The following is an 18,710-nucleotide window of genomic DNA, read 5'->3' on the forward strand; positions in this document are numbered from 1 at the left end:
CACCAACTGATTTATTATTATTTATAATGTTTCCTGAGGTGCACTTATAATGTTAATATGATTTTTACATCAAATAATTGTCATAATTTAGAAATAAATGGCCATTTTCACTCTGATTTTCACTCAAATTAAAATATTGCGTGAGTGGAAATGAGGATAAATAAACCTTAAATGATCTAAAAAATTATGATAAAATTGATAAAAATTGATAAAATTCATAATTATCTTAAGCAATACTGATGAATCTTAACAAAACTGATATTAAGATCATATTTGTGTTTCTGCACTGTTGAGTGTGTGTGAAAGTGTGTGAAAGTGTGTGAGCAGCTGCAGTATCAGTTCAGTCACTGTGACTCTGACTGACGGAGGTTTTTGTACGACTCTTTATCACTGTGTGAACACTGCTTTACTGTTGATGTAGTGATAACTCTGACAGTAATAATGTCCAGCATCTTCAGTCTGGACTCCACTGATGGTCAGAGTGAAATCACTGTTAGATCCACTGCCACTGAATCTAGATGGAGTTCCTGTGTAGAGTTTTTTTACCAAATAAATCAGGAGTTTAGGAGCTTCTCCAGGTTTCTGTAAGTACCAGGCTAAAGCTTCATTCCCATCACTCCATCTGCGCACATCTGTGCTGGTTTTACAGTTGATGTTCACAGTTTGTCCTGGTTGAGCTGCTGTCATTGAGGGACTCTGAGTGACGGTGATCTGTCCTCTACACTCTGAAACACACAACAAGAAGAAAATCAACTCAAAACTTTGACAATATACTTGAAGAAATGAATTGATATCAAACTTGTGCTCCACAAACCTTGAGCAAACGCTGTGAGAGTCCAGATGAAGATGATGATGAAGGTCATGTTGATGAAGATTGTTGTGTGTGTCAGTGATGAAGTGTTAAACTCACAGCACTATAAACACTCTCAGAGCACTGAAGCATCTGATCAATATGCAAATGAACTCATTCTGTATTTAAATGAGGCTCTAAATGAAGGTTCAGGAGGAGCTCGTTCATCTCATCCTGTCAATCACAACATCAAATATAAGTGTGAACTTTAAAAACTTAGCTGAATATTAAAAAATAATGATGTGCATTGATAAATCATTTATAATAAATACTGCAACATTCCAGAAAAAACAATAATTGTCCATTTTGTTTTCTCAGTGACTTTAAACACAGAGAGGTGAATGATGTATTTTCTCTTGTGTGGACGTCAACACACTTAACGCCTCTTAGTTTATTAGTATTTTCCATGAGATTTCTTTGATTCCACATGAAAGTCTCTTTGTTTTGGTGTTGAGGAACTGGTTTGGTCCTTCTTAGGCTGATTTTTACCATCAATCACAACAGTCGCTGGTAAAATGTATGCTAATGTGACTCTAGGACGTTCGTTAAAATAAACTGAATTCATTTTTCTCTGACATCAGGATTCTTCGGCAGCTTATGTAAAGATGATGTTTTTCCACAGACAGGAACAGCACAACATCTGTGTGACATCTCAATCTTGTTATTATCACAATCTTATCGTAAACATCTCGGCCTACTTTAGATCCACTCGCTGCTGATCGGCTGAACACCAGTGGGCGGGGCCAATGATGTGATGATGTAAAAGTCATATGCAAATGATTGTGCCCATGTGACGTCACACGCACCTCTGTTCCAAACGAAGCTTTTTTACAGCTTGATTATATAAATGATTTTTATTGACGATGAGGACGTTTTAAGTTATGGAACTTGCAGGATGTAATAATGATACAAAGACCTCTTATATGGCAAAAGACCAAGAATAATTTCTCATGTCATGACCCCTTTAAACAGTGAGTGTAAAATATCATATTCTTCTGTGATGTATCCACAATTAACCACTAGTGAAAATGGCTTCTGACGCTGTGCCAGATGTTACTGAGCTGAGACAAAATGCAGAAGTGATCCTGCAGAGAGTTGGTATCAAGATGGCTGCTTGTTTTGAGGTCTGCAGTATTTTCACTGTTTTTGTTTGTCCTGTTTTGTCCTCCTTTACTGCAGAACAACCCATTATGCTATATAAAATGACAGAAACCATCTTTGAAAAAAATGTATTTGAGGTGTAATTTCATTGTTTAGTTTGTCTCACGTCTCATTTGATTACATGGAGAGGGTGGGGTTTATGATCTATACTGCATCCAGCCACCTGGGGGCGATCGAGACACTTTGGCTTCACTTTTCAGGACTTGTGCAATGTAGGGTATGCATCGACATCACTTTCCCGCCGAAAGCGCGCTCCCTCAGCTGGACTGAGTGGCAAAAGAACCTGCTGCTTGACTGGATTTAATAGAGGAAACTGCGAAAACGCCAGTAAAACTAACGAATTACACTAAAAGTTGGAATTGAATGTGTTCCTTACAACTTGTCAAATAAACCTAATCCATGGATATTGACATGTAGCCTGGAGTCATGTTTCCTGACATTTATGCCTGATTTCGACGGCGGGGAGACACATGAAGCAAATCTGCCTGTGACTATTTTATATAACTACAAGGTAGGTTTAAATCTGCATAATCACTTATATCAATGCTATATCGTCATATTGTCCAGCCCTAGTTTTATAGTTTTTGTCAGTGTTGTTTATTGAAAAACACCAAATTATGCAGAAGAATATAAGATGGAAAATATTTAATTGATGAGTTGTCAACATAATATATAACAATGCAATATATACGGTATGATTTTACCTTAAAATCCAACAATTTGACACAAAATGATAACTGCAAATCCATGTTTCTCTGCCTGGAGTCGAGCTGTTTCTGTGAATTGCAGTGATCCATTTGCTTTTTTCCCTGTTGCTTTCTGCAGTTTTTAAATATATACCTCAGGGTTTGTGTCAAAGCTATTTGTACAGTCAATCACAAAGCTCTTTCTCGGTTTGGATGTGTTTTGTGTGTTTTTCGCGACATTCACGCTGAAAACCAATGCTGCTGCTTGGGGCTCGCACACCTGACGTGAAGCTCAGCGCCGCACAGCGCCACCATACGTCTTTAAAATTCGAACGCATTGTTTTCTATGAGTGTACGCACACCGGCGGCGACATTCGGCGCCCAGAAAACAATGCGTTCGAATTTAAGACGTGTCGGGGCGCTGAGCTTCGCGTCTGGTTTGCGAGCCCCTCGCAGTCTTTTTGCCACTCAGTGGGCGTGACCACAGTCGTAACGATCGACGGTGACGTCACGTGCATACCCTCTATAGTTTCAAAGACGTCACTTCCGCTATGCCCGCCGCCATATTTGTGACCGGTCACAGCTGCGCGCTCTGTTTAAGTCTATGGTGACAGCAGCTACAACTACTAGAGGAAGGCCAACAAAACGCTCTCAGAAGGTTCACAACAAGTTTACAATATATCTGGGATATGTGGTGCTGTTAGCCGTTTCAACAGTCGTCAGAACTACAAATTTATTTGATTTATTTGAAAATATTGTGAATTCTAGTTGCTGTGTTTCGGCGTGTTGTTACAGGATGAACAAATTCACGACACCAGCTGACTACATTACTTAGTTCAAGTACATGCGTGCATGATTTTGTGCAAATATAAGTTGTAATTTTATGTATCTTGTATAAATATCTATGAATTACCCTATATAGGATGTGTCCCGTTGAGTTAATTAACCTTCTAGCAAAGCGCTTCAGTTTAGGTGTTCATTCAGCGCGCGCAGCTCAAATAATACTGTTATCAAAATGAGATGATTTGAGAAAAAAAATCTGTTATTGTTCATGATCCTTATTATTAATCACACTATGTGTTGATGAAAATAATACTAGAACAATATAAGAGCTAGTTATTAAAAATAATGCATTCATTTTCTAAAAGAAATATTAAAGTTTTAATATTACTGTGTAGTAACGTTAAACATTTTAATGACTTAATCATTGCTGTTTGAGCTGCGCACGCTGAAGCTGAAGAGAATAAAAAAACCCCATAAACTGAAAGTTAATTAACTCAACGGAACACATCCTATATAAAATAATCCAGATATTAACACAAAATAAAAATAATATTACAACTAGTATTTGCATAAAATCACGCACAGATGAACTTGAAGTAACGTCATTGAAACTCCGAAACACAGCAAATAAGCCCAAATAATTCACAACGTCATTTTACAAATAAATACGATTATAATATCATGTATAAGAAGAAGACAGTCCCAATAATGTTTTGTCTTACTTTTTGAGCGCTCGCGCTGAACCTATAGATCATCAGCTCTGTGGGTTATTTACCTCAACGAAACACATCCTTTATGAGAATAATCAGATATTTATACTTCATAAAATTAAAGTTTTATCTGTACAAAATGACGCGAATGCACATTTGAACAAGTTATGTAATCAATGTTTATCTCAGTCGACGCGCTCTTACCACAACAACACAGAGAATTCACATTTTATTACAATATTGTTCTCGTTATAATGTTATGTAAATGACAGTCCCAGCAGTTATTAATGTTGTGCGTTGCTGTTTGGCTGCCAGTGGTGTGGTCCCTTCTTAATGAAGTCAATAATTCAGCCGATCTAACTACTTTGGGATCAAATAAATTTGTAGTTCTGACGACTGTTGAAACGGTTAACAGCACCACATATCCAAGATATATTATAAACTTGTTGTGAACCTTCTGAGAGCGTTTTGTTGGCCTTCCTCTGGTAGTTGTAGCTGCTGTCACCATAGACTTTAACAGGGCGCGCAGCTGTGACCGGACACAAATATGGCGGCGATAGAATACAGTGACGTCACATGAAACAATAGTCAAGAGCGATTTCGAACAGAGAAGAGCTTCTTCTCAGCGTCTTGAAGATATATTTAACCTAAAAATCTGTTACTCTCCCTCATATGCATGATCCAAACCTGTATGATTTTCATTTCTACTGCATCATTTTGAAAAATGTCTTCATTTTTGTTTGAATGCGAGCATTGTGAATACATGGTGCACATGGGACCAATGACCAACAGGGGGCAGCAAAAACCAATAATCGGGAACAGAGAAGATAAAAGTATGTTAATATAAAACAAATGACAGATGACCAGAAAAATCATGGAAATTCATTGATCAAAAGATGAGGAGAACCTACTGAATAATATGAAATATAAATCTAAAAGTAATCTATGTAAAGATAGTATGTGACGTTGTTATTTTCACACAACCTCATCTGTGATATTTTTTAATTAAGCCATAAAAGAGATAGTGGATTTAATTATTTCCAGATTATTTGATTAGATTGTTCACTTTCTCAATCTGTTTTCCTGATGTGTGTTATAGGCATTTTACTGAACATGAACAAATTATGTTCAGTCATTTTGTTTATTTGAATGAAGTTAATTAAATATTTCTATTTCCTATAGTCTGAATCTCTGAACATGTTGACGTACCCAATCTTTGTCATATGCCAAATGTGGAAATCATAATGTGGCCAAAGATAAATTATTATCATAAACAGAAATACGTCCATCAGGTCCATTTTGTCTGGTTTCAGATGTATTTGGTCTGTTGACTAGACTTAGATCTGTGTGTGTGAAAGTGTGTGAGCAGCTGCAGTATCAGTTCAGTCACTGTGACTCTGACTGACGGAGGTTTTTGTACGACTCTTTATCACTGTGTGAACACATATTCACTGTTGATGTAGTTGTAGTAGAAACTCTGACAGTAATAATGTCCAGCATCTTCAGTCTGGACTCCACTGATGGTCAGAGTGAAATCTCTGTTAGATTCACTGCCACTGAATCTAGATGGAGTTCCTGACTGGAGGGTGCCTGTTTCATAAATCAGGAGTTTAGGAGCTTCTCCAGGTTTCTGTAAGTACCAGCTAAGAGTGGCTGGATTACTGTTAAATTTACAGGTCACAGTGACTGATTGTCCAGTTTGAGAGAGCAGCTCTGAGGGAGTTTGAGTCACTGTCACCCAGCCAACAGATTCTGACAAGAGAGAAAGATTAGAAATCACAAACACTTTTACAACCATATATCTTCACAACACATAAAAATAACAAGTAAATAATGTCTGTAATCTTTACTGACACAAACCTCGACATAATACTGCCAGCGTCCAGATCAATATGGTGCTGAAAGTCATTTTTGTTGGTTGTAGGTTCAGTTCTAGTGAAAAACAGTTGTTGATCATGTTTGATGTTTGACAGAGTTATAAACACATGCAGAGCACTGAAGCGTGTGTCGCTCATGTAAAACACTCTCTCTATGCAAACGCTTCAGGACTGACAGGTTTATGTTCCCATATTTGGCCCAAAGGGGTTCTGATAATAACAGGGTCAAGTTGGGCTACACATGGGTGATCACACTAGACCAATAAATGGCCCTAATATGGTTTTTCGTAGGTCCTCATTGAGTGAAAATTGGGCCCTGTTTATTAATTTCCTTAAAGATTCACATGGGTCAAATAATGAGCAACTATATGCAAAATTCACTTTCGAACCACTCAAACTCTGTTAGGATGTTTTTATAAACCTGTAACTGACCAAAAAACGCTCATCTAAGGTCCACTTCTGCACACTCACATTTGATTCGGCCTGTACAGGTTTCACACTGGAAGCTCCTCTTGACACTCACTCTCATATCCAGTCCTCCTAACCTGAATGTCTTTGGACTGTGGGGGAATCCAGAGGACCTTGAGGAAACCCACGCTGAGAACATGAAAACTGCTCTTAGAAACAACTCATGGCTTTCTTTCTTTCTTTCTTTCTTTCTACCATATACTGTAAGTTGCATTTTCTATGTCTTTTCATTCTTTAATCTTTATATATAAAAGTGGAACCTGCAAATTAACTTTTTTTGTTGGTGCTTGGTCAGGTACAGGTAAATAAAAACATTATAGCAGAGCTTGAGTGGTTTGACAGTGAATTTTGAAATTAATAAATGGTGCCTAATTTACAAATGTATGATAAAGAACATAATATAGGGCCATTTGTGGCTCCAGTGTGATCACCCATGTGGTCCCATAAGGTTTTTGTGTGGTCCCATTATTAGCAGCCATTTGAGACCCAAGTGAGCCCATATATTAAACATCTAAATGGGCCACTATGGACCCATCATGTGCCCTATAGACTAACATACACAGGGCCCTTGTGTAGCCGATGGACAGATTTCTCTGGGCCCCATTTGGGTTGACCAAAAACAGTTGACTCAAGTGGGCTCCAGATAAGATGCCCATTTCAGGACCATCCCCACTTGGTACCCATGTAGCCCAAGCTTAGACCATGTGGGGAACACATATACATGTTGGCCGGGTAGTGTATCGATTTAAATAACCTCATTACAGGTTTAGTTCCTACTACAATCATTTCCTTTCTCAACTTGTCACTGAGCAAGATAAAAGAAAAAACTTATCACATTTTTATTTTATTTATTTGTGCTGGACTGTGCACACATAAGTCAGTTTTGAGCACATGTGTAGTTCCTGTGTTTGTCCTCTGTGTGTCAGTAGTGTGTGAAAGTGTGTGAAAGTGTGTGAGCAGCTGCAGTATCAGTTCAGTCACTGTGACTCTGACTGACGGAGGTTTTTGTACGACTCTTTATCACTGTGTGAACACTGGACCACGGTGGCTACTCAGACAGTAATAATGTCCAGCATCTTCAGTCTGGACTCCACTGATGGTCAGACTAAAATCTTTGCTAGATCTATTGCTGCCACTGAATCTAGATGGAGTTCCTGACTGGCGGGTGCTTGTTTTATAAATCAGGAGTTTAGGAGCTTCTCCAGGTTTCTGTAAGTACCAGGCTATACAGGGTGGGTTGCAGGCTGTATCATCACTACTGAATTTACAGCTAATCTCAACATTTTCTCCTGGTGTGGCAGTTTTCACTGCAGGAGTCTGAGTTGCTGTGATCTGAGCTCTACAGCCTGAAAAACAAATAATCTATGAATCAATGAAGTATATATTAATAGCAATATATTTAAGCACTGATAAATTCTATATTTTAATTGATTTATATAAAAAATAAACTGCACCTTGTAGTATAAAGCAGTATAAGAGCGTCCAGATGATGATGAAGGTCATGTTGATGAAGATTGTTGTGTGTGTCAGTGATGAAGTGTTAAACTCACAGCACTATAAACACTCTCAGAGCACTGAAGCATCTGATCAATATGCAAATGAACTCATTCTGTATTTAAATGAGGCTCTAAATGAAGGTTCAGGAGGAGCTCGTTCATCTCATCCTGTCAATCACAACATCAAATATGTATCATGAAATCATCAATATACTGTGAACTTTAAAAATGTAGCATAAAATTTCAAGTTATCTTGCACTACATCACTGTGCCACTAGAGGGCGGTGTGAACAGACAGACACACCACTGATGAACAGGAACGGACGAGGTGAATAATAATGAGTTAATGCAGTGATGAATTTATTCGATGGGGCTCCAGTGTGTATTTAAACGGTTAAACACTATATATTATAGCACTATATGCAATTGCACCACCCAAAGTAACAAACAGATACTGTAGTCCTGGCCGTAACAGGTTATATGGCCAATGTAAGACAAACTCTTGGTCTTTAGACAGCTTTAATGCACATGAACATCCTCTAGCATAATAGGATTAACTTGTAGCTTGAATTGTTATTGGGATCTTTTACAGCTCAGAAACTTCAATCCAGAAACACTTTGAATCGTGTAGTAGATGGTACAGCAATGGTCATGTGTCTTTTCAAATAAAATATGAGTCTTTAATATCTCTTTAATATCCGGTGTTTCGAAACCTCACTACCAAAAACTCCAATCCTATTGGCCAGCGACAGTCATATGGCACCACCCGGAAGTATAAAGGCGCGCCTATGGAAGCAGTCAGTATTCATCTTCTTTGAGGGACTGTTCCACAGGCAGCCCCAAGTATGGTAAGGAAACGCAGAGTCTTGTTCCCTGTTCTCAGGGAACTATGGTTACATACGTAACCTGAGACATTCCCTTTCGAAGGGTACTTCTACTCTGCGTTGGATGGCACAATGGGGAACGATATACCCACGCCTCCATGCTTAGGGGAGTGCATGCCAATTAGAATGGCTGAGACAACGCCCATACAGTTCTACAGGAATGCTAAGCATAAAAAGATCCACCTTAGACATCTAGGTGGCTGGAGCTCAACTAGCATCTCTCATAGGCTCAGTGAGACAGATGTAGTAAGAAAAACCAAACCTCAGTAAGGTTCACTACAGTCTACTGAGGGGCTAACCACTCAGAGTACTCAAACCCCACACCATCCTACAGCAAGAAGAGTGCTCTAGCTGAACTCCAAATGCTACACCAGAGGCCGAGAAGGAGGCCTACCTTAGTATACATCTGGCATCAGCAAGTGGCTGCCACATCTAGACCACCAAAGAGCAGTGTATAAGACTTCCTCAGAAGAGATACACAGACGCCGCTTCCTGATGCAAAACAGGCCTGAAGTGGCCTGTTCGCTCAGGTCAGGCGTGCTCTTAAAGTGGTTGCAAACTGAGCCAACCAGTCAACTAAAAAAGGAAGGCCTCAGGAGGGCCAACGATCTCAGTAACAGGTGGCTTTACAGCAACTGTATTGTATACCAGACTGTGCCAATAAGTAAACTGATAAAGGAAGCTCCTCTGAGCCGACCAAATCAGAAACAAGAGTCAGCAGCCCGATTGTAACACTAGAAACACACACCGTGCCATCACGGGGACAAGAAAGGAGGCTGAAGAGGGCCTACCCATTCACGCCGCATGTGGCAACAGCTCGCAGACAGCACGTGGCTGCCAAATCTGGACCACCAAAGAGCAGTGCATCAAAACTTCCTCAGAAGAGATACACAAACGCTGCTTCCTGACGCAAACGGGCCTGAAGTGGCCTGTTCGCTCAGGTCAAGCGTGCTCCTGAAGTGGTCAGATTCTAAGCACCCCGCACAGCAGGTCAGCCAAGAAAGAGGCCCCTAGGGCCTACTATCAACCAGCCACCCAGTCAACTAAAAAGGAAGGCCTAAGGAGGGCCAACGATCTTAGTAACAGGTGGCTTACAGCAACTGTAAGGTATACCAGACTGTGCCAGCAAGTGAACTGAGAAGGAAGCTCCTCTGAGCCTACCAAATCAGAGACAAGAGGCAGCAGCCCAATTGGAACACTAAGAGACATGTGGCAACAGCTCGTGATCTAATAGGGAACCAAGCTACAGGAAAACAGCCTAAGCCCAAAACCTATGGGGAGATAATCCTGAGCTACCGCTAATACACATTCCAATAGGCAATGAAGTACAATTGGCTAAAGGGAACCAACACAGCCAACATGGTCTAAAGGAGGCCAATAGGGCCTACGCTTCAAACAAACACGTGGCACAACCTGTGGCTGTGCAAGTAATGTGAGCATAAAATGATCTCAGATCTGTGCTAAGCCATAGAGGACAAAAAGTAAATGATAGTAATATCCACTCAACTTGATTGTAGTATACAACAAGTGGCCTAGAAGAGAAAACATTTTCCTTATTGACATAGCGTTCTAGAACGTGGGGCCTAGCAAAAACCTGCATAACTTATCTGCCTCAACAAGATAAGGGCCTAATCCACCTGAGATAACAGAACAGGAAGTACCACAATAGTTTTACAACCTAGCTGTCAACTCAACCCATGCGCCTACATAAATAGGGGATAGTGGGCACGCGGCCTAACAACTCCCTCGGGAGGAGGCCAAAACTAGGAATATGTATCCAATGAGGATAATATAAATAAAGTTATTCGCAAATAACCCTCCTAGCTCTAGCCTAGCCGCTAAGCTTGTGGGCAAAGAAAAACAGCAAACAAAGCCTGTTTTAAATATCGCTTTCAATTCCTATAAAAAGAGAGGAAAGCAGCATACCCAAGCACAAAAATGTCAGGCGGCCGATCAAAGCCGCTGACATTGTATAAACTGAAGTGACGAGTGCCAACTCAAACTACTCTAGAAACAGCAGATGAGACGCTACTAAGCAGGTGGCTAAGAGGCGGCCATTTTGTGGCCAGCACAACATATGTTAGCCACCTAACAACTTCAGTTTTGCCCAGAAAAACCCCTTAATTTTTTACTACATGCTCAGAAAACTATACAGGAAAACAAGGACCACTCCCTGCGGCTTAATGACCAAAGACTCCTAACGCTCCTTCTCTCATGAAAGGGTGGAATCTACTGTTCTTTTAAGCCTAAAAGATCCTCTTACTATCAAACAAAACAGTGGGCCAATAAAAACTATGGGCTCAGCTATTAGTCTGATCATAAGCAGCATCTGAGCATGATATATTTATACATATATATATATATACACACATATATATATATATATATATATACACATGCATATAAATATACATATATACAGGAAGGTGGAAGAAAAGGGAGAGAGGGTAGATAAAAATCGCCCTATTTTTGAAGCTGGGGAATCGATAACAAACGCAGCGTTGTTTACAATCGATCACCCATCTCACTCTCACTTCTTCCTCTTCCCATCTGTCTGGATTAAGATCTAAATCTGAAATGACTAGGGGATTTTCCATGCCCCCCGAACTCAGACGCGGAGTTCAGAAAGGAATGGAAAGTCATGGAAGCCACCGCATATATGGACAGAAAGGAACCGCTTGTCGAGCCGTCCGCACGCGCGGCCCCTTTCTTAACGCGCTCTCACGGCAGCTGCAGCCCGCCGAGAGGTGCGTCCCAAACACACAGCGGCTCGCATGCACAAGCCAGAGGAGCGCTTATCAGACGCGATGACGTCAAAAACTAACGTCAGCGTCATTCACTCGTTCCTGCCAACCCCGAGGAAGTTGATAGAGAGAGAATACAATTCCCTCACAACTCCCAACGAGCTCATCTGCGAGCCCTATGATTGTAGACACGGTTTTGCCTCGGCATAACCCGGCCAGAACCACCAGGCACAGATGTAGACACCCCTTCCCTTGAGAAGAGTGTCAAACAAGAACGGAGCGTCCACAGGGTGACGATCACAGTAAACAACACAGACAGTGCCCTCAAACACTGTCTATGCGCGCTCCTCTCCAGACAGAAAAAAATGCCCGGAAAAATGTGTATATCAAGTGTCAAACACGGGGACACAGATACACACACTCTCTTGAACATTTGTAAGGCATATGAACACATAGGGTGTGCATGTATTCCGGTGTCAAGAATCTCGGACACGGATCAGCACACTTCCTAAAGTTCTTACCTTTCTCAGACATTATCTTGGATTGGAAGGAATTCTTAATAAAGAATACACAGCAGAAGGTCGATACAACAGTCCCAAAAAGAAGATGAATACTGACTGCTTCCATAGGCGCGCCTTTATACTTCCGGGTCGCGCCATATGACTGTCGCTGGCCAATAGGATTGGAGTTTTTGGTAGTGAGGTTTCGAAACACTGGGCCACGTGGACGTTCCCCCATTGCGTCATCGAACGCAGAGTAGAAGTTCCCTTCGAAAGGGAACTATTCTTACATTAGCTCGATTCACAACGGTAAGATTGTAATAATGTTTTGTGATTTGAGGTTCGGGTCAGTTTCTGTGGGAAATTGGAGTTTGCGTCATTACGTCACGTCTGTATTCATAAAGAAGGTTGGTAGTGCGATTTATTGTAAAACTTTTCGTTCAGAACAAAAGTGGCAGACATGTTACATACTTGTTCAGATGACATTTTCCGGTGAAACTTCTTATTTTGAAGTAAGTGAAGATCCACACTGGTGCGGTGACTGACAGCCACACAAACACCTCAAAACATTAGATTCGTCCGCGCTGAGGAGCCGTGCCGACGCACAACCCATGTGAGGAAGATCATTCCACAAATAACTGCAATTGCAGGTTTCAAACAGAGATGGAGACAAAGAGGCAAACTTACAGACTGCAGCTTTAATAATGAATCAGCATATTTACCAGAATGTGAAATGAATTCTGAACATTTTCTCTTTTCATGTGTAGGAGTTTGTGAGCATTAATGTGTTAAAGGAATAATGATGGGATTTTCTTTGACTGTTTTCTTCATGTTGTTTCTCTCACTGTTGGAGAATTTCTCCTAGTTTTCTCTTGAATCCTAATGGAAAGCCACTGGTAACTGATTTCTCTGTGCTTCTCTCAGGCGTCACTCCTCCTAAAGTGAGCGTCCTGCCGTCCTCCAGCGCAGAGATCTCCTCTCTGAACACAGCGACACTGGTGTGTGTGGCCAACAAGGGCTTCCCGTCAGACTGGAGCCTGAGCTGAAGGTGGACGGGAGCAGCAGGTCTCAGGAGAGCAGCGCTGGGCTCCTGGAGAAGGACGGTCTGTACAGCTGGAGCAGCAGCCTGACTCTCTCTGAGGAGGAGTGGATGAAGAGCGTCTCGGTGAGCTGTGAGGCCACACGGAGCGGCCAGTCTGCGTCCACTGGAGACACTGTGAGGAGACAGCAGTGTTCAGAGTAGATCTGCTGACTATATGTGTGCTTTTTCAGTCTTGACTTTATTACAATTCAGTCAATAAAACATAATTGTAACATTATGTCCTTTTTTGGGTCATTTTTGTTTCAGCTCTTTCATTGGATCAGGGCTTTAGCTCATATTTTATAAATAAACTTCACTGTATGGAGCATGAAAACACCTGCAGATACATGATGAAACGAGATCTGCTCAATTCTCAGAGGAACACAATCACAAATGTGATGCAAATGAGTTTAACTCCACTCAGTTTCACTGTTTGACTTGATATTCTGAGCCATATATATATGAAAGAAAATAAAATGATATGATGTCAGAGGATTGTAGCAATAATTAAATTAATAAGGGAAATAAAGGAGTTGATTTCCTGCCTTCAGAGACTGACTATAGCGTGAACCAATAACATTTCAGTGCGGCTGTGAAGGATCATTTCATTGGTTGATCTTCAGAACGAACATGCAGCCTCTTCATTGGGACAGAGCCATCAAATATGCTTGTTTCTTTCCTGAATGATTCAGTGTTTTGAACAAATCAGTTGATTAATGATTCATTGATTCATTCATAAAGTCAGTCTCTTGTCTCCATCTACTGGCGTAACGATGTAACTTGCAGAAAGAGTCTGTAAATCACCAGCACTAATGCTGCAGGTAAACACATCTGTCGTGTCCATGATGGAGGATCTGTTTCTGTCACAAGACTCGACTATGAACATCAGGACTTCTGAAATGAATTAAAATGGACATAAAGGTGGAGATGGAGTGATGGAGGGACGCAGGAAGAATATTCTCACTGGAGTGACGTAAGCTGCTGTTTATATATGCTGCTCTTGTGTTATGATTGACAGCTGAAGATGAATGAACATACATGCTTCTGTTTACAACTACATTTGCTGAAGTTTGTGATTGTGTTCAGTTTACAGTGATCTAAAGAAACCTTTCTGAGAGAATCTCTTTATGATTTAGTGTCTGTTGTTGAGTGTGTGTGAAAGTGTGTGAAAGTGTGTGAGCAGCTGCAGTATCAGTTCAGTCACTGTGACTCTGACTGACGGAGGTTTTTGTACGACTCTTTATCACTGTGTGAACACATATTTACTGTTGATATAGTGTGCACTCTGACAGTAATAATGTCCAGCATCTTCAGTCTGGACTCCACTGATGGTCAGAGTGAAATCACTGTTAGATCCACTGCCACTGAATCTAGATGGAGTTCCTGACTGGAGTTTTTTTGCTTCATAAATCAGGAGATTAGGAGCTTCTCCAGGTTTCTGTAAGTACCAGGCTAAATATTCGTCCCCCCAACTATCCTTGTACACATTACTGCTGGTTCTACAGTTGATGTTCACAGTTTGTCCTGGTTGAGCTGCTGTCATTGAGGGAATCTGAGTGACGGTGATCTGTCCTCTACACTCTGAAACACACAACAAGAAGAAAATCAACTCAAAACTTTGACAATATACTTGAAGAAATGAATTGATATCAAACTTGTGCTCCACAAACCTTGAGCAAACGCTGTGAGAGTCCAGATGAAGATGATGATGAAGGTCATGTTGATGAAGATTGTTGTGTGTGTCAGTGATGAAGTGTTAAACTCACAGCACTATAAACACTCTCAGAGCACTGAAGCATCTGATCAATATGCAAACACACTCCAGATCATTTACCTGAAGACAGCAGAAACACTGTTTTGTCATTTAGTATCTTTGCTAATAAATTTCTATTGATCATTTTCAGAAACAGACACTCCTGATTTACTTCATGTTATTTTGGGTGGATCTTCTCCCTCTAAACACTGTTTTAATGATCAGTTTCATTCAGACTTTGATGCTGAGAGCATTTAATACCTGTGCTGCAGATTTGATATCATCATGATACTGTAGAACAGGTCAAAGGTCATCCAATAGAGAATGACCATCTCAATCTGGCTGAAGATTTCATTATGAAGCAGTTTAATAGAATTAGTGGAGTTTAAATCACATGTGTTTGTAAATGTGATAAATGTAGTTTTTTACTGATTAAAAAATTTCCTCCTTCATGCAATAACAAGTATTTCTTTTAAAGATGAATATTTAGTGTGTGTTTTCAGCTCAATCATGTTGATGTTGAGAAGAGCTGCTGTTGAGTCTCATATCAGTGTGTGTGAGTGTCGTTCGTCTCTTTCTCTGCTGGAGTTTGTGTTCATTTGAGTGTGACGGAGGTTTTTGTACGACGCTTTCACTAGAATGAAGCACTGTGGTACACTTTCGGTGGAGGAACTGAACTGACCATCAGTAAGTCTCTAAAATTCTCTAAAAATGTTCATATTTAATTGTTTTGTTTTTAGATTATTCAAACAAGCATTTTGCAACAAGGTTTTAAAAATTATAAAAGAGTTTGAAAAAAAAATTAACTGCAATATTTCATAGTAAATTTAATTGTTTCATAGTTTCTTTAAATTTGTCTGCTGTTTCACAAATACATGTTTATATTCAGTGATATTTCATGATATTTATCTTTTCTCACTGCAAGGCATATTTTATGTCGCTTTTATATATTTATTTCTTTTTACATGTGTATTTTCAGATATTATAATAACTAACATTGTTTGTTTTTTAATATATTGATTGCAATATTTTCTGACATTTTCAATTATTTCTTAAAATACATAATTGTGTCCATAATTTTTGGTAAATTTAATAATTCAGAAATTTTGTAATGCATGAAACAAAAGTCGTCTGATGTAGGCGTCATCATCAGACAAAGAGAAAGATTTGAAAAAAATCATAATTTTATCTTACATTTGCTGATAATTATGATTGTGAGTGTCTTAAGTTAATAATGAAATGATCATTTAAATTTGTTTTCTTCATATAAATCATCAGTTTCTGGACAATGTTTTTAAAATGAGTTTGAGATTAAACTGAACCTTATTCAGAAAAGATGAAATGACTGTAATATTTGCTGTATATCATGTCTGCTTCAGAGAACTGATTTATATTTATTCATATATCTTATACTTCATATATTTAGTAGCAGTGAATATTTTATTTGAACTGAGAATATTGAAATTTAAATGCAGGATCATTACTATGTGGTTTATGAAAGAAAGCAGTGATGTGGAATTTCTGTAAAGATGAAATGATTGTGATTTTTCCTCCATTACTGTGTGTGACATCTGACTAATTGATGATCTAAAGACGTTGGTGTTGTTTGTGTGTGTTTGTGCAGCTGGTCCCGCAGTGAAGCCCTCCGTGTCTCTGCTGCCGCCCTCTTCTCTGCAGATCTCTGGAGACTCAGCCGCACTGCTCTGCCTGCTCAGCTCTTACTCTCCACAGGGGGCGACGGTGAGCTGGACGCTGGACGGGTCAGAGGTCACCGAGGGGGTTCAGACCAGCGCAGAGAGCGAGCGGGACGGACGCTACAGCCGCAGCAGCGTCCTGAGCCTCAGCAAAGCACGCTGGGAAGGCGCGGATCGCTTCGTCTGCAGAGTAAGACATGACGGAGCTGATCACGAGGCCTCGTTCCTCAAGAGCTCCCAGTGCTGATGTTTCTCCGGTCCAGACGAGCCGTATCTGAGCGTCCGGCAGGATTCGCAGCAGTCACGTGATTTACAGCTCAATACTGAAGCAGTCTTTCAATGTGCTGCCATTGCTGTTCATTCAATAAAGCTTCTGAACGCGTTACATTTGTGTCGGACTGCATCATTGATCAGTGTGTCGTTCATTCAAAGTCCTGCACTAAAGTTTCAGCTGCTTTTGATTGATTGTAATAGTTGAGAACAGCTGCATTTAGCAGGAAATGTCAAATGAAGCTCTTGGGGTTTGAACATGGTCACTGGAGACGGAGCTGCTCTATTCTGAGAGGATCACAATCACTAAACCTGCCAATGCAAATGTGATTTTCACCTCAAACTCACAGTTTCACTCTTTGATTGGTTCAACGCTCTCAACTGGAACACTTTCACTTCTGCTCATGAGAAATGAGTTATGAGTAATACATTTAGAAACAGCTTTAGATGAAGGAGCTGCTTGAAAAACATCTGCATGTTACTGATACACCATGACTTTAGTGTAGTTTAATGTACAAAAACAAAACAACATATGAATCTACATATCAATTTACACACTCTGTTTTCTCTGATTCTGAGCATATTTGAGTCAAACCCGTCTGTCACAGGACAGATCACAGTCTAATAGCGCTGATTTCAGTCATAAGTCAGTTTTGAGCACATGTGTAGTTCCTGTGTTTGTCCTCTGTGTGTGAAAGTGTGTGAAAGTGTGTGAAAGTGTGTGAGCAGCTGCAGTATCAGTTCAGTCACTGTGACTCTGACTGACGGAGGTTTTTGTACGACTCTTTATCACTGTGTGAACACATATTTACTGTTTGGATAGTGTAAACTCTGACAGTAATAATGTCCAGCATCTTCAGTCTGGACTCCACTGATGGTCAGAGTGAAATCACTGTTAGATCCACTGCCACTGAATCTAGATGGAGTTCCTGACTGACGGCGGTTGGCCCAATAAATCAGGAGTTTAGGAGCTTCTCCAGGTTTCTGTAAGTACCAGTATAAATTATCTCCATTGCGCACATCTGTGCTGGTTTTACAGTTGATGTTCACAGTTTGTCCTGGTTGAGCTGCTGTCATTGAGGAACTCTGAGTGACGGTGATCTGTCCTCTACACTCTGAAACACACAACAAGAAGAAAATCAGCAGAAGACATTAATGATCTTTACCAGAACAAGTTCATGTACTGTAGTAAATGTAGTAAATGCAGTAAAGTGAGTGTCACCGTTGAGCAGCAGCAGCAGAGAGCAGATGATCAGAGCGTGTGTCCTCATCTTTACTGGGAATGAGTGAAACTGAAGGACAGTGATGTTGGATTTACAGTCGGACTGACAGACGCTCTGATATTGAGCTCCAATCACAGGGGTGGGACACAAATTCAAAGCGTTTCCTCTCAAATGTGTCTCAGACACTGACAGCAGAGCAGAAATGTGAAGAAATTAAATTTCCCTCATCAAACACTGCTGCAGAAAACTGGATGTTTAGAAATAATTGTCTTTATTTTGACTCTCACGATTACATTTATTATTTTAAAGCCACCTTCATTTGATAAATAAACTTCACTCAATGGAGCATGAAAACACCTGCAGATACATGATGAAACGAGAACATACGGACAAATTATAAATCTCACAGATAAAAGAATATATAAATGTATTTTTTTTTAGGTACACATGCATGACAAACACATTTATAGTTATTTTGAGTGTTTCTGGTGTCACAGGATCATCAAACTTTGAGACAGTTGAGTTTGACT

General features: G+C 40.2%; 2 gene segments (V, D, J or C); both read right to left on the minus strand.

The window, feature by feature from the left end:
* Positions 1–380: 380 nt before the first annotated feature.
* LOC137013506 (Ig kappa chain V region 3547-like) lies at positions 381–18,238 on the minus strand. The segment is given in 2 exon segments: positions 381–725; positions 18,180–18,238. Coding segments are annotated over 2 exon segments (387 nt in total).
* LOC137013999 (Ig kappa chain V region 3547-like) lies at positions 14,220–15,351 on the minus strand. The segment is given in 2 exon segments: positions 14,220–14,821; positions 14,911–15,351. Coding segments are annotated over 2 exon segments (387 nt in total).
* Positions 18,239–18,710: the final 472 nt, after the last annotated feature.

The sequence above is a fragment of the Chanodichthys erythropterus genome, chromosome 23 (assembly GCF_024489055.1).
Source record: "Chanodichthys erythropterus isolate Z2021 chromosome 23, ASM2448905v1, whole genome shotgun sequence".
In the NCBI taxonomy this organism is placed as follows: domain Eukaryota; kingdom Metazoa; phylum Chordata; class Actinopteri; order Cypriniformes; family Xenocyprididae; genus Chanodichthys; species Chanodichthys erythropterus.